Raw genomic sequence first — 17,120 nt, forward strand, 5'->3', positions numbered from 1 at the left:
GGGGGGAAACAAAGACCTCAGGATGAACATGGCTTCTAGAGTATCAAATGTAACACGGGCTGACGCGGCCTTTAAAAGATCAAGACAGGAAAAAAAGGGGAGCCAAGGTTACGAGTATGTGTAAAGGGTTCATATAACTTTTGGAGAAAAAAGGCTGCAAAAAAGATAAAGTAGCCATATACAGAAGCAAAGGATATAAAAAGAAAAGGGAAGAAAGAGAAAATCGTGATACACTGTGTGACTATACAGGGATCTGATAGAGACACACACAAGAATGACATGAAGCCACGTTCACAGCTGCTTTGCAGTTATTCCAGATTAAGTTGTCGCATTTTAAAAATGAAGTGGGTTGAAGTTTAACAAGTACTCCTTATTGATACAAATAAGCTATATGAATAACTTACTAGTTGAGACGCCTGTAAACAAAACACAGCAATTTATAATCTCTGGCATTCAACATGAAGCTTTATTTACTGTATGGAATCTTCTTAATGGCTCGCTTTCGTGCTTGCAGCATGATCTGAGTGAATGTACCAAAAGGTACCTCTATCAATATCTGCATCTTGCGTAATCTTTTTTAGTCATAAATCAATAGTACTAGGCTGTACTGGTTATAACGTAGTATTGTGTTTGTTTTTTGAATTTACAAAAACAATTTGCGGCTATCTGCATTATTAGTGCTCATTTTTGCCAAGACTGATCATAGCTCTTTCTTGTACAAACTCGATTGACTTTCTTATATGTTCCGACGCATCTATTTTTGAGCCTCGGCAGCGATGGAATAAACCACCAATCGGTTAAGCTCAATTGTATCCTTATCATTTGCATTCTTGAACTTGTGAAGCATTAAAGCCATCAACTTTTACAGGAGACAAGAATATAATCCATGATAAGTCATATATTGATATAAATACATTCTGCTTGTTGATCCAAAAGAAACAGCAGGCTGATAACTAACAAGCTATAAGAAAGAGCCATTTTATAAGGATTTGATAGATATTTAAACCAAACCTGACGAGGCCTCGGTTGCGTCGAATCTAGCATGTCTAATGTTTTCAATGACACAAAGAAATCATTATGATGATGCATTTAAAATATCACGAATACTGAAAGACATGATTGTGTAATAACCTGTACTTGTCCGCGATTTGGGCTGTTTGTCTCTAAAATGCGTTCATAGTCTGACACAACTTAGCTTTCCATAATCCGTTCAAGAATTTAGTGGATGAATGTTATTCATTCTAGAAGATGTTTACGAAAGGAAATCTTCCGATGGCAAAAAAGATTGTTTGTTGTCAACAATTCAACATTGTTGGCACTCGGATTCTCCGATGACGTTGAGGTGGAGGTCAATTGCCTATATTTTCATGTCTATCAGGATTAGCTACTTTGTCAATGGTGTCAATAAAAAACATCGATTTTTATCAAAGAGTTCATGCCAACAGTCAAGCTAGCTCTTTTAAATCATATAGTGATATATCCTTCACGCATTATCAGGCCCAAAGCTAATGGTACAATGAGCGTTTCGGTGCTTGAAGGCATTACATCATGTTGAGAAAGGGACCTGAAGTATATAAAAAAGTAGATTCAGTACGCTTTGATGAACATTTTTCTTGATCATAGATAGCTTTTTACATATGCGACCCATGGCAAATTGGTTCCTTAAACATGACATTTTTTATGTAGGTCTGTTTGCTTAAAACTAAAATCTGGTAGAGGGAAGAGTTTGAAGACGGATGAGATCCAGTTTTGGGTTCAATATAAACACAACATTTGATGAAAAAGAAGTGACCAGTGGTTACTTTTTCTAGTATGAAAATGCTTGTCAATTATTCAGCCGCTGATATTAAAAAGCCACGATTCCAAACTTTTAAAGGTACAATTTGATTTAGAAACTCAGCTATTTTTCATTATATCACAAATAATCCTATTGATCTTATTATGCCTTTAGATTACTTACTGAGAGATCACGTTCATTAGAGACAGACCAATTAAAGTATATATTGATATAATTGTATAAAAGGAAGAGGATAAATAATATATACATATATCACGAGTGGAGTTTTAAGATATTTCCACAGCTACTTTTTTTTTTCCCGTATTCTGTCATACAGCACAAGCATCATTTTACTATTACATTTAACCGGGGGAAGATTAAGATTTATAAAGTGTTAACAAATCATTTCCCTTTAATTTATTTCTCCTTGAATACAAAAAAGAGAGAGCCTTCCTTTTCTCTCAATCTCTTTTTCTTTCTAATTTATTTATTTTTATTGCTGGTCACAAAAGCATTTATATTCAAACACCACATCTTTTTCTATTTTTAAACCTACTCTTCTCTCTTTCTCTCTTCTTCTTTTTCTTAAATAAAAAAAATGGAAGAAACTGACAGCAGTCAAGATTTCACGAGTCTAGTTGAAGCATGTTCAAAAAGACCTAATGAAATATCTGCTTGCTTACCAGGACCATCTGATGTTTGGGTAAATGGATCCACTCACTATTTTATTTGGAAATACAAGTAAAAATACATTATGTATATGTGTATATGTGTGTAGTGCCCCCTTTACTAACCCTTTTTTTCTTTTCTTTCTTTCTTGCTTTTTTGTTGTTTAGTAATCCATTCTATGTTAATGCAGTAAAATATTCTTTATTTACACAGGGGGAAAATGTCTGATTAGATTTATTTAGGACTCTTTGAATCTTTATCTATATAATATAATTAATTATGCATATGTCAGCGTCAAAAACTACTCCAACCTCAATACATTAGCAGGAGGCATTCAAGTCACAGTAGATGATTCTTGGTTCCTGAAACCATCGCCAACAAACCAAAACATTACCATGTATGGATTTTATTTACCTTCTACAGCTAATGTGACCGTAGAACTATCAGATCCAAGCAGCCAATTTCCTCGACCATTTAACTTTACCGTAACTCGTAAAGTTTGATGCAAGTTTACCTTTGATGTTTCTTATCTTTTTTTTTTTTCTTTTTGCAGAAATAGCATCGCCCAACATTAGTAATAGCAACAAGCCAAAGAATTCAACTTCACCATCCAATGGCTCAAACAGTAGCAGTAACGACAGCAATTTAAACGGTAGTGCAGGCTCATCCTCCAATCCATTACCGGGATGGGCCATTGCTGTGATTGTTATTGCTGTCATTGCTCTCATCTGCGGTGCAGCAGCGCTTATTTGGACAACTATTATTTCACGTAAAAGCAAAAAGAACAATAAACTCCTACCTATTATCACAGCTACTGACACCAGTAACAATAATAACAACAATAACCATGGAAACGAGGCAGGCCTCAATGCTGCCAAAGTTAACAATGAAAAGCTCCTCCTTGACACAACATCAATGAATTCTCAGGCTCCTATCATGGGCTATCGTTCAACAGACAGCGTTCCCATGGCAGAGTCCAGCATCGCATCTCGTCCGACAACCTATAATAATGAGACATATGACCCATTTAGAGCCAACATGCCAGTGGACGAAGAAGAGGAAGAACTGAAAAGAAGAAGATTAGGTGAGGCATTACTGCAAAGGCAGCTGGAAGAAGATGGTACCTCTGTGAAACATGCTGGTCGGTTCACTCGTGTCAAAAGCTTAGCAGATATTCAAAAAAGTGCCATTGCTGAACATCCTCCACCACCTCTACCTCCATCATCTTCTTCTACTACTCACCTAAGCTAACATATAACATATATTCACTCTACATATATAATATACACCTAAACATGCGTAATCACATATAGTCATTTTATATTAATAAATTATTTTTTATGTTGTGACTTTAGCTCTCCTCTTTCTCTCTCTTTCACTTGCTGTTTCTCTCTCTTAAAGAATAAGAAAAAAAAAAGAGCTCAGCATTTTTTCTTTTCCTTTGCTTTTTATAAATAATGTCCAACAATAAAGATTTTGAAGAAGAACCACCGAGCTATGACCATGCTATACAAACAAACGATAACCCTGTCTATCAATACGGAAAATACAAGGACGCGACGATCGACTCGTATGAACGAGGTGAAATGTTCATCCAGGCCTTTTCATCTCAAATAGATTGTTTTCCCACAGATAAAGCCAACCAAGTCCGTCAACATGGTTTTCTACGAGTGATGCATATCGATAATGAACCACAGACAAATGCACTCTATCGCCACCCACAAGGACAGGCGTTTATCACAGATAATCAACACAGGATTCGATTTTGGCCACAACTGAGACAGGTCATCCCGGACCATGATGTGACCGCACAGGGATCTCACCCGTTTTTGACGCTGGAGGAATACGGATCAGAATACAGACAACAAACACAACATTATTTTGAAATCACTGTCGAGGATGTAAGTAAAGATGCGGTTGTTGCCATCGGTCTGACCACACGGCCCTACCCTATCTTCCGCATGCCAGGCTGGAACAAGTTTTCTGTCGGCTACCATAGCGACGATGGGCACAAGTTTTGTGACGACGCAACAGGTGGACAAGCGTTTGGACCAAGCTGGGGACGAGGTGATACTGTTGGTTGTGGATACTGTCCAGAATCAGGACAAGTTTACTTTACAAAGAATGGTCAAATGATTGATACTGCCTTTTGGAACCTAACCAGACACTACTATTTCCCATCCGTTGGCATAGACGGACCAGGCCTGGTCCAAGTAAACTTTGGCCAATTGCCTTTTCGTTTTCCTGTAGAGCACTGGGCAGGTCAGTTCATTTAAAATAAAAAAGGTTTTATTGGTATAAACATGGTTTTTTTTATTCCTCTTTTGTTTTTTCGTCAGTGCCTGTTTCAGCTAAAGGACTTTCTTTTGCGGGACTTGCGCCAGGTTGAGATGAAGGGTTGGAGTGAGGAATGGTATCAGGAGAAGGGTGTTCAGAGCCTATTGTTGTGATGGACTCTTTACCAGCTTTAGTCAGTTCATAATCACCAGAATCAAAGTATTTGCGTTCCTATATATATTACGCGCGTGTAAGTATGAAGAAATAAGATGACTCCTATTTTTTTTTGTTACTCTTAATTTATGACCCAAGAGATCTTTACGATCAGGAAGTTTGCCATACATGCGAAATAGCTTCCTTTCTTCTTCGCTTAATTTCTACAAAAACAGTAAGTACATGGTTAATGTGTGTAAAGAACAATCTTACACTAATATCAATTTTATTGGCTTGAGCTGGATTCATGGTTGTCAAATAGAAAATAAAAAAAGAAAAAGGAAAAAAATCTCTTGGTATATGTAAAGTTGTGTGTGTGTACGTGGGCGAAAGGGGAAGAAAGAGAGAGTGTGTATATGTGCGTGCGAGTGTGTGCGTGTGTGTGTCTGTGTGTGTATGTGTATCAAAAGCCAACTCCTACATATGACGCAATTTTTATGTTTTCAATTCCCGCGTGAACCACTCATCGTCTTTTAATTTAAAAATAGGCAAAAACTTTGAACAAGTGGAAACGTTCAATGGATCAAGAACAGAATGAAGACTGGCTCTTATTGGCTGACGCAGTGATATCTGTTCAAGGAACTGATTTAAACTTAAAATCAAACGATTAGAAAATTCGATAAGCCATATATCCTTTTATAAACTATGAAAAAAAGGTCAGGTGATTGGATAAAGTCTTGGTCCAGGCTATCAGGCCTTCTTTCTGACAAATGGTCCTTTTTTTTTGTTAGCAAATGGATGTAAAATGCAATGATTCTCTATACTAAACACCAAAAAATATCAATTGGTAGTTTCAATAGCCATATTAACCTCATATAAAATCCTATCTCAAGCGTCCACAACAATAGTCTCTTCGTCTATAAAGAAATCGCCTTTGTCTAATTCTACATTTTACATCCGCCAAGCATATACCAGAAAGCTCCCATTTTAATAGTTAGAATTTTGACATAAAGTTGTGCAAAGTATGTGGTACACTTTGGCAGCGGGAAATGAACATTATGTCAATTGCTATAAAATGAAATCGTAGGTTTTTTTAAGCATTATAGTAAACATAGTTTGCCTTTACTGACTTCATACAGACAGGATTATCTATTTCTTTTTATTGTGCCTCAAAGTCAGTTATGATTTTGCTCTATAATTTATCTTTGGTCATCTTACAACATTTTCCATTCATGCATCATTTAACTAATGGACACTTAAAGCGCACTGAATCCTAAGCTACCTTCTTCTCTATTTGATTGTTAAAATACACGTATCATCTTTACATTTTAAATCACGTTAATTTAAAGTAAAAAGTGAACAAAATAAAGTCCTTTGAGGATATAGCAAAAAAGTTCATTTACAACTAGAAGAGGATAGTTGCTTTGTAATATAGACATCATCATCTATTAAAAAGAATTGACATAAAAAGTAAAGCAAAGTGGAGAGAGAGAGAGAGAGAGAGAGAGAGAGAGCTAAGGCAAAAGTGGTGGAATAAGGGCAAATTTGATCTGTGTAAATTAAGGTTACATAAAACACGTGTAGTGTTGCATTAGTTTTAATAATTTCCCCCTCCTTCTTCTCCCCTTTTCTCTCTCTCTCTCTCTCACTCTTTTAATAAAATCCTCAATTATGCTTGCAGCAAATGGGTCTCAAGAGAGAATATTAGACAACAATAAAGATGGAGAGACTGTTATTTCAACCTTGACCAATCTTGAAGTAAAATAGGAAACCTGTCGAACCGTCCATTCTATTATGTATTCAAACTTATTTTTGTTAAAGGGAGGATTTCAGTGTCTATTAGACAAAGTGAAAAGTGACACACAGGCAGCAAAGGATGTCACTTTATTTTTGAAAAAGAGAGCAGCTATTGAAGAAGAGTATGGAAAACAAATGATAAAACTTGCTCAGTCCATGTCAGAATCATTTGATAAAGGACATCTCAACTTAAGGTATATAAATAAATTATATGTATATATATATGCTGATTGTATCTCCTAGATCTTTTGGAACATCATGGTTATCGTTTCTTAAAGTGCATGAAAAGATTGGAGAACAACGAATGAAGTTTGCAAGTGATATTGTAGAAGTGGCAGACGATGTGCAGATTATGTGTAAGGATACTGAAAAGGGCAGAAAACAGATCAAAGAACTAGGGTTACGCCATGAAAAGAATAGGGTCGATGCAGAGATTACCCTTGAAAAAGTAAAGTATAAATAGAGAGGGAGAGGGAGAGTTGAAGACTAATGATATTGACAGAGTAAGCAAAAGTATGAGCAATTGAGTGAGGATTGGGAAAAGGCAATCTTGAACAGAAACCAGAATGAGACAGATCATAACCCAAAAAAGACAGGGCTATTCAAAAACAATAAGACTCCTGCACAGGTATGCGTGAATATGACTCATTTGCTGTATAATAAGTCAACTCATGTTTGCGGCATGCGTATGTCTTGGTAGTTAAAAAAACAAGAAGATGAATCTTGTGCAAAAGCAAATCAAGCATACACAGTCTATAAAAATCAATTACAGTCGACGAATGCAACTCGCCAAGAATTCTTTCAGTCTCAGCTTCCTTCCAACATCCTTGCTCTCAAAGGCTTGGATGATGAATGCTGTACTGCTATTCGTTATCAACTAGCACGTTATGCCTACATATATGAGGAAGCTCTCGTCTTGGATGGATTGGCTTTAGACAACGATGAAGGAAACGGACTAAGATCGCTGACAGAAAAGATTGATCATAGTGTTGATACTGAGGAACTAGTCAAAGAGTTTAGTAGAAAGGCACAACCGTTAAACAAGGAGGATATTCAATATAAAGAGTATGTTATGGTAAAGTATGAAGAAATAATATAGCAAGCAAAAGAATGGAAAGAGTAACAGTATGCGATAGTCTCCTCTGGCAATGAATATACTAAAACCAAATCCTGTCTTTGGAGTATCACTGATCAAGCTGATGGAAAGAGACAAGAGAGAAATCCCACTTATAGTGACTAAATGTGTAGAAGCAATAGAAGAGTACGGTTTAAAAAGCGTTGGATTGTATCGATTGTCTGGTACAAACACGCATATTCAACGTCTCAAAAATGAGTTTGATTTCAGTATGTTGTGTATATACGGATGTGCTTGGAACAAAGCTAACTATATGATAGATTGTGAAGAGGTGGATTTGTCTTCGGAAGAGAATAGAAATGATATAAATAATATAACCAGCTTACTGAAGCTGTGGTTTAGGGAATTACCAGATCCAGTATTCCCAAGGTCATCTTATCAACATTTTATGAATGCTGCAAGTAGGGTGTTACACGTTTTATTTATTTATCACCGAATTGACATTTTGTATTTATACAGAAATTGAGAATGAACGTATGCGAGTGTTGGGATTACATACAATCATTAATGATTTACCAGACGCACATTATGCGACATTAAAATACATTATGCGACATTTAGACAAGTAAGCTCAATAACAAAAACAAGGGGATAGGATTGACTTTTTTATATATAGGGTTCAACAGTATCAAGAGTATAATAAGATGACTACGAGCAATATAGCTACCATCTTGGGTATGTCACTGATGGGAGGTGATGAAAATCATATTGTCATTGTCCAGACTGTGCTGGAAAACTATCGTCTTATCTTTGAGCCTGATGAAGAGCAATAAATCGGATGATTATGTTTCCTGATCAGCTATGAATTTAAAAGTTGGTCTATCTTTTTATGCTAATTTAATCTGTGTGTTTTGGTAACAATTCTATTTCCTGTATACAGCTCCGACACTAAAATGCCGGAAGAGAAAGCCATATACCTTCTTGCCGCACTTACCTTTCATACCATGGGATGCGTTCTCATCGCTATGGCGCTTGGAGCACAATAGTATTCAACTATTATACAAGTTCCAAAACGAATGCATCCGATGTACCCATAGTGGCGAATCCGAAGGGGGAATGCCGAAGGGGCCATGTGTTCCGAGCGTCTATTATGAGCAGACGATAGACATTTTCCGACTTATGAAAGGCCTTGCTCGATAACTTTTCTATTTTCGGTACCCTTGGCGCTCATCGCTCGACTACGATATTATGAATAAAATAAATCACTGACAATCACTATATAAAAATCTTTTGAAGCCGAGCGTATAGTGATGTACATGTTACTCAAACTATGCCAACCGATGATTTCTAGCTTCCGCAATCGCTGCTTCCACAGATGTTTACAATGATCTATCTGACAAACTATAGTGTCTTTGCGGCAAATAGTCGTGTATTTCCACAACAACATGGTTCCGTGTAATATTCCCGCAACCGCAGCCCACGTGTTATGAAGACCCTTAATCTTATGTTTAAATAAGCTCCCCGTGTGCAACAGGTTCTCACACTGTTGCAACGGCGCTGAAATGGCCATATAAAACATACTCTTCAACATATTCCCTCTCTTTTTCTCAAATCAATCCCTCACTCCTTATTCGGCTTTTGTTTCGGCTAAACACAAGATAAATCTACTAGATGTTTTCTTTAATCTTGTAAACATACTATTCCTTCTTTTTTTTTCTCTCTTCTTAGGACAAGCTCGTTTACCTTGTTTCCATAATGAATCTGACCTACAGCGTATTTAGGATCTTTGGGGTTTGTCTCCCTTGTGTGTGCACTGGCTAGGCACTTTTTTATTTATTTATGTTCTTTTGGAATGACCGTGTATGTATAAACACATATATAACATCAGGATATTTTTGGTTCCTGAAAAAGCTGAGGTTACACGGCAATTTCAATAATCCATTGCGTCCTTTTTCCTTTTTTCTTTTTTCTTTTTTTTTCACATCTCTTTGTTGAATTTCCTAGAGTGTAAGTCATATTACGTTGCGCCCCTCTTTTTGGTATTTCTGATTATCATATGTAGAATAGGTCTTCAACGTGTTGAATATACCATTTAAATCAAAAAGGTTACACATCAATATTTATTAGTAAACCGAGACTTTTTCTTTATTTTTTTTTTTCTTTCTCGTAAGCTTTACATGTATGTCAAATTATGAGCCGTTGGATTATCTTCCACCCTCCTATTCTGCTGTCATGGCAGAGAAGGAAATGGGTCAATGGAATATGAATGTAAGCTATTGTTGTGTATCTTGGTTGTGTCAATCACTCATTTCTTATAGATACATCAGTCCATGTATGAAGCACAAAAAATGATCAAATTAGTTCAACTTCAATGCGACGTGTAGGCTGATACTCGATGATATGTTTATGCATAATAACATTTTAATCATTAGCCTCCAGTGGAAGAACAGTTACTATTTGAAGCAATTAGAGGAATTAACTGCACGTAGCACGTAATACGACAGAAGCGTAAACAATTCCCATTTAGTAATTCTTTATGTAGGGAAGAATACGATATCAGTCATAGACTTGTAGAAATGAATCAATTAATAGAGCAACTGACAAAAGAAGCAGAGGCAGCTTTATACATAAAGCCTCGTAAAAGAATACAAAAGAAGAAGAAACAAAAGAAACGACCGTGTATATCATCATTAAAGTATATTGAAAATCAACGTCAAATAGATACTTCTATCAATCAAATTATGCAAGCAATTCAAGATTTAGAAAATGATCACAGTTCGACAATCACAGTCATTCATAACCATCATCACTATCATCACCACTATTATAGCTCACATTTATCTTCTTTTATTCAATATGCACTTTATACTCTAACTAAAAAACCATCATCATCATCATCATCATCCGTACGTTATCTCTCCAACTCCATCAAAACAAAACTCATGTTATTTACTACCTTGTTGATCTCTCAAACATTCAATTCCCATTGCTCTCCTCGTTGGGCAAGATATGCACATAACATTTTGTCAATTTGGAAGTGCAGATCAGGAACGCAGTATCAATTTTGGCTAGACAGTGCTCATTTGACCTTGTTTATTACACGGATTATTTGTAAATACAGACCAAGAAAGAAAGAAAGAAAAAACAGTCTATGCATGTGTAAATAAAATCTAAGTAAATTCTACTCAAGTAGATCATTTACATATTTTTTTTTTACTCTTTTTCTCTACATTGAGTCAGATCAGAAAATAACAATGATTTGCAGATTATGCAGTAATATTGCTTATTTATGCTTCTTTTGGCCTTGTTTTCAATAATTAAAAAAATGCAGGTCGTGTTTGTTTATTATATCTTTGCTACAGGCTTTCTTCTTAATAACGCGAACTTCTGCCTCTCCTCAAACTCCTTTTTCGACTTTTTATGTTTCTCTTTCCACAACTTCAACTGTCCATACTTGACCTTTGTGATGAGATCCATCGCTTGTCCTTTTGTTAGCTTTGGTTTCGGTTTGATGTTATATCCGTCTAATACATCTTTTTGAGCTTCTGTACAGGGAGCGAATCGGAACCTGGCGTTTCGATCTATGAGGTTGTGGATATACGAGTCTGGGAATTTCTTGCGCAGCCAGGTATCAGCAGCACGGATAGCATCTGTCAAGGTATCCGATGTGATGGGTATTGAGTATCTTTTGGCAAAGGTATCTCTTCTGCTATACTTGAAGAATCCGTGCCAGAGATTCGATGACTCTTCACGTTCGAGGATAAGGCTTCCTCGTGTCAAGACCAGTAGCACACATTTATCATCACCAATTTCTACCCAGGCGTTTCTTGAAGCAGTCCTGACATTCTTTCTTGGGGATATGTCTGCCATCAACTCTTTTATCTCGCCGTATTCGGTAACTTTAATTTGAATTTTCGAATCATCAGAATCAATACCATCATCCGCTTGTGGAAGATTTTCTGGGAAATGAGAGAAATAAGTTACGGGCTTTCCCCCCTATCTTATCATCTTACCTTCTTGGCCATCTTTTCTCTTTGTTATCTTATCGTCTGCTCGTACTTCTTTCTCTTGCTCCTCTATCTCCTGTTCTTCTTTCTCTGCTTGCTTTTCTAAATCCAAGATATCTACATCTGTTATTGCACAATACATTAGCTTGATGAGAGGGCAAGTACCATCCTCCCCCCCAACTTACTTGTCAATTCCTTCTTTGAACTTAACCCTAATAAGGTGGGTATGGTCACTATTCCTGCTGTTCCACCTCTTTCAAAATTATCTGCAAAATCAATGACCAAGCAGTCCTTCTTTCCTTTGTGTAATCTCAAGCCTCTTCCAAACATTTGCTGAAACAGTGTAGCTGAACGTGTAGGTCTAGCCATCAAAATGCAATCCACAGATGGCATATCCGTTCCTTCTGTCAAAATCGCTAAAGACACAAGAGCGAATATTAATTTCCCCTTTTGTTTTTCGAATCTTATTTTTTCATACCGCAGTTGATCAAGACAGGTAACTTTCTATCTCTAAAATCCTGTATGATTTGCTGTCTTGTCATCTCTGGTGTCTTGCTCGTGATAAAGTTAGCCTCGATCCCTTGTTGCCTGAATGCATTGCACAGGTCTTGAGTATGCTGGATATCCACTGCAAAGACCAGAGTCGACTGTCTTCCTGCTGCATAGTTTTTCCAGCTCGAGATGACCACATCGTTTCGTGCACGGATATTAACTGCGTTAGAGAGTTGACTGATCACAAAATCACCTCCATAGTGGCGTACGTCTGAGAGATCAATGCTGGTCTGAACAGTTGTCACTTTCATTGGGCAAAGATAGCCTTGTTCAACAAGGTCCAAAAAGTCCATATGGTACGTCATCTTTTCAAACACGTCTGCTAGACTGAGTCCGTCATGACGCCGCACCGTGGCTGAGCATCCCCAGATGAGAACCTTATTGCTGGACTCGCTAAAGTGGTGGATGATATTTTGGTAGCTATCAGCGACGGCATGATGTGCTTCGTCGATCAGGACGGCCTTGAACTGACTGGGATCCAAGTTGTCGATACGATTCGATTTTGATCGACCTAGGGTAGGTACAGAGGCAATAATGACATCGGCACTTTCATAGTTGGCCACTCGTTTGCCTTGGTCTATCTCGACTGTCTATATTGTGTTAGAAAGAAAGGGAAAAGAGAGAGAGAAAAAGTATTATATACCAAATTTGGATTATATCGTTTGATCTGATTATAAGCTTGATTTAATAGCTCCTGTCTATGAGCTAACAATAGTACCTTGTTGGCCTTGTCTGTCGGACAAGGGATACGTGGAATCAAATTAGACATGATTACCTTTTTGATGGATAATTAGCCATAATATCTTGATTGGATATAATATTGATATAGTCCTTACCGTCTTTCCACTTCCTTTTTAATGGCATTAATAAATATGCTTTGTGTGTATGTGGTTGAGTCAATACTTACCCACAGGCAAAGAAACCACTTGTCTATAGCAACCTTCCTTCAACTCTTTCAAACATGTTTCAATGCATTCCTTTTGATAATGTCTTAGTGTTGCTAAAGTGTTTGTGGTTGAATAGTTTCTAACAAAGCCTTTTACAAAAACATAGCCTTTGAAAAGGAGCATGTATTTATAAAAAAGAAGAAAAGAAAAGTAGTGAAATTTTTTTTATTCTATTTATTTGTATTCATCACAGCTTTGGCTTTATCTACACGGCCCAATAACTTTTGGGAATATCGTACGCCTTCTCTTCTACGTTGTCGAGCAGTTTCAAAGCCCATGGGACATTCAACTGCATCTAAACTGATGAGACACTGCATCATCTTTTCTGACAGGTAGATTCCTTTGTCCTGCAATTTTTTCTTTTCATCGTCTGACAGTTCTTTTACTTGTGCTAATTGCTCAAATTCAGTTATTTCTCTTTCTGTTTCTGCAGTTATTGTGTCCACAATCTTTGAGATCCTTTGAACAAGCGCATACTCTTCTGGATTACCAGAGACGACCTGTTTTACTTCTGTTTCCTATATCACATAGATATATCAACACAAATATAAATATATATACATCTATATATTTACATCCACTTGCTCTCCGTTGAGTACAATCGTAGAGTTACGGCAAATACCCACACTTGTCAATGTCGCTGTGTCATCCTTGATGTTGGCTGTCAAAACAGTTGAGTCTTTTTTTTAAAACCATGAATGTTTATTACCTCCAGACACTTGTAACTTCATGGAAGCAATAGGCACATTTGTCACTTGCTTACACTTTTTTTTTAGATCTCTCACAGTTGCTTCATCAAAACCATGTTGAAATTCTCTAAAGTTTAACTGATATTTATGCTTATTCCATAAAAGTTGAATAGTCGTATTTCTTTCCTTTTTTGACACCTTTCGGTATCCAAAGAATGACTTGACACAGACTATGAATAACTTCCAGAACAGAAACGTCAAAAAGATGAAATGATGAATGATGGGCAAAATGGGTTGTTGTAAAAAGAAGGGGATAATGTTTATTTCAATTTCCGATTAAAATGGTCTGCCTTCCATTTTCGTGTTCTTGTCGTACAGGCTTTTAACCTACGATTTTTTGGTTTAGACATTAATCGCTTACCCCGCATCTTGGGTTTATATAGCGTTAATTGTACAGGAAAATTACTTTTTTTTTGGGAGGCCGATTACTGTCATTCAAGGAAGTGCCTTTTCACTTCGAACCTGCCAAACGAGCCGTATTGTTTGAGCGCAAAAATCGTTCTGGTCTTTTTTGATTTTCACGCAAGCCGTAAAGAATATGCCAAAAGTTTAGGACAGCAGCTACATTTCTATTCCAAACACGATCTTCAGAAGCAGCACCAGCGGTAGTGTCGGTCATATCTTTTAAGCACTTTTGGTTTGTGCACCTAAAGAGATGTTATGTAAAATATACAATTAGTTTTCACTGTCAATATTGTACTTGCCTGCTAAAATCCTTTTTACCTTAATAAACCATTACTTGCTATCTATGATGACGTCCAACAAAACTTTCCAATGTATGGCGCCACACTAAACATGAGTTTATAGATCCCCCATCTTGGTTTTTCTTTTCAAGAAGAAGAAAAAGATAAGAAGAAATGTTTTTATTGCTTTGTTCTAATTTTATGTTGCCAGTTCGATCAATCGCGTGTAATGGTAATGGATTCGTATTTACATTATTTAGCCTATTTTCTGGTGCATGTGATGTTGACCCTTTCTTTTTCGGCTTGTAATTAGTTAAAAGGAATAAGAAAGCTTCTTTAAAAAATGCATTGTTGATAAAGCCTTCTAAAGAAAACTCAGGATCATCTTCAAGCTCATGAATGAACTTCAGGAAAAAAAAAATGTACAAGACACCATATTGTGAGCTTTAGATCCAAGTTCTTTCAGACGTGGGATGTACTGCGACTTCCACCTTATGCCGCTAATAGAGCTCTTGATCACTTTATATTTTAAAGGTAATTTGATGTAGAAAAGAAAAGATATTTTACTAATAAAAGCTGGCCATAGAAAGCATACAAAGTTCCAAAGTTTCTATTGATTAAACTTCACTCCCCATTTTCTGGTTCTTGTCCTGTAAACAAGGCCGGCCACGACAAAAGTAAGAGATAACCAATGCAGATAGATGAGCTTGATATCGTATAAATTGTTATACATATAATCTGCTCTAACACCTAGCTGAGAGGTAAACCACACGAGTAACAAGAGAGCATAACCCAATATACGATGATACTTCCATAGGCTTTTGGCCTTATCAATCGAACCATATAAGGTTGGTGTTAATGTGATAGTGATACCAAACAATAGCTGGATAAATAAATAAACGAATACGAATAAACCTAATTTACCATGCAAACTACAATAATAATGGTAGTAATACTAGTCAATAAGGGGCAAATATGGATTATTCTCAACTTACGATTCAAAGTGAGACTTGTTTGATATGACCTTGTTGTAAAATATAAAAGAGAATCCAATGATAGCTGAGAGATAACTTGTAGATTGTATCAGAGCATGATAATAAAGTCCTTTTCTCTTTTCTTCAGATGTACTCGTTGGCTGCAAAAGAGCAATGCCTTCAGTTAAGAGGACAATGAAGAGTGTCATAAAGATGGGATGAAATGTGAATACGTTAAACGGGATTCTAACAAGTACTGAACCGATCAGAGCAATAAATAAGGCAAGGCCAAAGATGATGCTACCATGAGCATATTTATCCCATCCTCTAGGTCCTCCATAGATAGCAATAAGAGGTGTCTGTTCTGTGGCCATTAGAAAAGATAAAAGAAATGAATATATTTAATAAAGAAACAAACAGGAAACATACAATTTGAACCCTGTTGACACCTTTGGTTACCTAAATGGCGCTATTTTGATGATCAACACCTCCTTATGAGAATGTGCACCCTCTTTTTTTTTTCTTGTCTTTGTAACCCTTTCTTTTTATCTTGTTCACCCACAGAATATTTTTACACACATACAATTGATTATTCAATATCCCGAAAATGAATTTATGATCTACATTTATTACACACATGCATTTGTTGTATTTATTCCTCTTTTACGTTTCTCGCTGCACTCTTTCGACTCGATCTAGTCTTCTGACCTCCATTTTCTTCGCTAGGTTCTAAAGGGTCTGGAATATTTGCAACAATATCCTTTAAAAAGTCAAATTGTTCTACGTTTTCAATTGCCTTTTTCCTAACATTACATTACTATATGAAACTATTCATCCTTAACAACTTACAAATGAGCTACTGTTAGACGTTTTGCCTGTCTTGAACGTGATTCTTGACATGCTTGATCGATTAATGACTGCATGAATAATTCTAATGCTTTTGCTAATTATAATGATGAGTGAAAGATAAAATAATAGAAGCTTAAAATCATTACAGATCAAAATGGGTGTTGCTTGAGCCACTTTTCCAACATCTTCATCTAATTGCATAATCTTTTTGATTCTTGCCTAGCATTTTGTATGAATATAAATATTGATTTACTTCTTCATAATCATTATTACCACTGGAAACTTGGTTTTATACTTTTTCTTCATTTTTTACGAAAAAGACAGAAAGAAAAAAAGAGAGAAAGAGAAAGAGAGAAAGGGAGAGAAGGAAAGAGAACTTTTATGCTCATAAAATTTTTAAAAGCCCCAAGTGTGAATAGTTTGCCTATAAAAAATGTAATAGTTCAGATATCAGTGCTTACTCTTGGAACAAAAGTGGGTTTGTTTTCCATGGTTCAATTCGACTTTCAACATACTGTGTATATTTTGTCCCAACAATACAGACATCATCACCAGTTGGCTTTCTTTTATTCTCTCCCTAAGAGCATGGTCAGTCCTATCTATGTTCTTTT

At 36.4% G+C, this 17,120-nt stretch overlaps 9 protein-coding genes across 9 annotated transcripts; 4 read left to right on the forward strand and 5 right to left on the reverse strand.

The window, feature by feature from the left end:
• Positions 1-2,276: 2,276 nt before the first annotated feature.
• RHIMIDRAFT_59768 (uncharacterized protein) lies at positions 2,277-3,811 on the forward strand. Its single transcript, XM_023615451.1, has 4 exons — positions 2,277-2,518; positions 2,614-2,635; positions 2,689-2,938; positions 3,000-3,811. The coding sequence occupies exons 1-4, from the start codon at positions 2,376-2,378 to the stop codon at positions 3,695-3,697; spliced, it is 1,113 nt and encodes a 370-aa protein (XP_023469990.1). The 5' UTR covers positions 2,277-2,375; the 3' UTR covers positions 3,698-3,811.
• Positions 3,812-4,365: 554 nt separating this feature from the next.
• Positions 4,366-4,671, forward strand: RHIMIDRAFT_190251 (uncharacterized protein; the record flags this gene model as incomplete). The annotated part of the gene is made up of 1 exon (XM_023605926.1): positions 4,366-4,671. A coding segment is annotated over one exon (306 nt), but the record flags the coding sequence as incomplete, so codon positions are not given.
• An 88-nt stretch (positions 4,672-4,759) lies between these two features.
• RHIMIDRAFT_197554 (Endosulfine-domain-containing protein) lies at positions 4,760-5,185 on the reverse strand (the record flags this gene model as incomplete). The annotated part of the gene is made up of 3 exons (XM_023606210.1): positions 4,760-4,954; positions 5,017-5,100; positions 5,150-5,185. The coding sequence occupies 3 exons, from the start codon at positions 5,183-5,185 to the stop codon at positions 4,760-4,762; spliced, it is 315 nt and encodes a 104-aa protein (XP_023469992.1).
• Positions 5,186-6,500: 1,315 nt separating this feature from the next.
• On the forward strand, positions 6,501-8,604 carry RHIMIDRAFT_265629 (RhoGAP-domain-containing protein). Its single transcript, XM_023611836.1, has 9 exons — positions 6,501-6,634; positions 6,698-6,867; positions 6,917-7,121; positions 7,176-7,301; positions 7,374-7,748; positions 7,810-8,017; positions 8,069-8,209; positions 8,268-8,373; positions 8,425-8,604. Exons 1-9 carry the CDS (start codon positions 6,548-6,550, stop codon positions 8,579-8,581), a joined length of 1,575 nt encoding a protein of 524 aa, XP_023469993.1. The 5' UTR covers positions 6,501-6,547; the 3' UTR covers positions 8,582-8,604.
• Positions 8,605-9,748: 1,144 nt separating this feature from the next.
• On the forward strand, positions 9,749-10,929 carry RHIMIDRAFT_289129 (uncharacterized protein). The gene is made up of 4 exons (XM_023613617.1): positions 9,749-10,016; positions 10,067-10,128; positions 10,181-10,240; positions 10,291-10,929. Exons 1-4 carry the CDS (start codon positions 9,930-9,932, stop codon positions 10,913-10,915), a joined length of 834 nt encoding a protein of 277 aa, XP_023469994.1. The 5' UTR covers positions 9,749-9,929; the 3' UTR covers positions 10,916-10,929.
• Positions 10,930-10,992: 63 nt separating this feature from the next.
• Positions 10,993-13,375, reverse strand: RHIMIDRAFT_265640 (P-loop containing nucleoside triphosphate hydrolase protein). The gene is made up of 7 exons (XM_023611837.1): positions 13,215-13,375; positions 13,144-13,157; positions 12,951-13,082; positions 12,234-12,897; positions 11,941-12,171; positions 11,762-11,878; positions 10,993-11,707 (listed from the first exon to the last, which is right to left on the reverse strand). The coding sequence occupies exons 3-7, from the start codon at positions 13,074-13,076 to the stop codon at positions 11,094-11,096; spliced, it is 1,752 nt and encodes a 583-aa protein (XP_023469995.1). The 5' UTR covers positions 13,077-13,082; positions 13,144-13,157; positions 13,215-13,375; the 3' UTR covers positions 10,993-11,093.
• A 49-nt stretch (positions 13,376-13,424) lies between these two features.
• On the reverse strand, positions 13,425-13,985 carry RHIMIDRAFT_246847 (uncharacterized protein; the record flags this gene model as incomplete). The annotated part of the gene is made up of 3 exons (XM_023610349.1): positions 13,425-13,772; positions 13,830-13,915; positions 13,964-13,985. 3 exons carry the CDS (start codon positions 13,983-13,985, stop codon positions 13,425-13,427), a joined length of 456 nt encoding a protein of 151 aa, XP_023469996.1.
• Positions 13,986-15,296: 1,311 nt separating this feature from the next.
• RHIMIDRAFT_197516 (uncharacterized protein) lies at positions 15,297-16,034 on the reverse strand (the record flags this gene model as incomplete). Its single annotated transcript, XM_023606208.1, has 2 exons — positions 15,297-15,618; positions 15,682-16,034. The coding sequence occupies 2 exons, from the start codon at positions 16,032-16,034 to the stop codon at positions 15,297-15,299; spliced, it is 675 nt and encodes a 224-aa protein (XP_023469997.1).
• Positions 16,035-16,312: 278 nt separating this feature from the next.
• Positions 16,313-16,815, reverse strand: RHIMIDRAFT_246849 (DNA polymerase epsilon subunit C; the record flags this gene model as incomplete). Its single annotated transcript, XM_023610350.1, has 4 exons — positions 16,313-16,463; positions 16,510-16,603; positions 16,656-16,728; positions 16,783-16,815. 4 exons carry the CDS (start codon positions 16,813-16,815, stop codon positions 16,313-16,315), a joined length of 351 nt encoding a protein of 116 aa, XP_023469998.1.
• Between the last annotated feature and the right edge of the window lie 305 nt (positions 16,816-17,120).

This window comes from Rhizopus microsporus (assembly GCF_002708625.1).
Source record: "Rhizopus microsporus ATCC 52813 unplaced genomic scaffold scaffold_2, whole genome shotgun sequence".
NCBI lineage: Eukaryota > Fungi > Mucoromycota > Mucoromycetes > Mucorales > Rhizopodaceae > Rhizopus > Rhizopus microsporus.

What these genes read in the sequence shown, in the direction of transcription:
- RHIMIDRAFT_265640 (XM_023611837.1), bottom strand. Translation starts at nt 13,076, where the DNA reads ATGTCTAATTTGATTCCACGTATCCCTTGTCCGACAGACAAGGCCAAC. An exon ending in TTCAAAGAAGGAATTGACAA is followed by an intron (nt 11,879 to 11,940) that starts GTAAGTTGGGGG and finishes GTGCAATAACAG; the next exon opens with ATGTAGATATCTTGGATTTA. An exon ending in GAGAAAAGATGGCCAAGAAG is followed by an intron (nt 11,708 to 11,761) that starts GTAAGATGATAA and finishes CTCATTTCCCAG; the next exon opens with AAAATCTTCCACAAGCGGAT.
- RHIMIDRAFT_289129 (XM_023613617.1), top strand. Translation starts at nt 9,930, where the DNA reads ATGTCAAATTATGAGCCGTTGGATTATCTTCCACCCTCCTATTCTGCT. An exon ending in TGGGTCAATGGAATATGAAT is followed by an intron (nt 10,017 to 10,066) that starts GTAAGCTATTGT and finishes CATTTCTTATAG; the next exon opens with ATACATCAGTCCATGTATGA. An exon ending in GAATTAACTGCACGTAGCAC is followed by an intron (nt 10,241 to 10,290) that starts GTAATACGACAG and finishes TTCTTTATGTAG; the next exon opens with GGAAGAATACGATATCAGTC.
- RHIMIDRAFT_265629 (XM_023611836.1), top strand. Translation starts at nt 6,548, where the DNA reads ATGCTTGCAGCAAATGGGTCTCAAGAGAGAATATTAGACAACAATAAA. An exon ending in AAAGGACATCTCAACTTAAG is followed by an intron (nt 6,868 to 6,916) that starts GTATATAAATAA and finishes TGTATCTCCTAG; the next exon opens with ATCTTTTGGAACATCATGGT. An exon ending in AATATAAAGAGTATGTTATG is followed by an intron (nt 7,749 to 7,809) that starts GTAAAGTATGAA and finishes AGTATGCGATAG; the next exon opens with TCTCCTCTGGCAATGAATAT.
- RHIMIDRAFT_59768 (XM_023615451.1), top strand. Translation starts at nt 2,376, where the DNA reads ATGGAAGAAACTGACAGCAGTCAAGATTTCACGAGTCTAGTTGAAGCA. An exon ending in ATCCATTCTATGTTAATGCA is followed by an intron (nt 2,636 to 2,688) that starts GTAAAATATTCT and finishes AGATTTATTTAG; the next exon opens with GACTCTTTGAATCTTTATCT. An exon ending in ATTTAACTTTACCGTAACTC is followed by an intron (nt 2,939 to 2,999) that starts GTAAAGTTTGAT and finishes TTCTTTTTGCAG; the next exon opens with AAATAGCATCGCCCAACATT.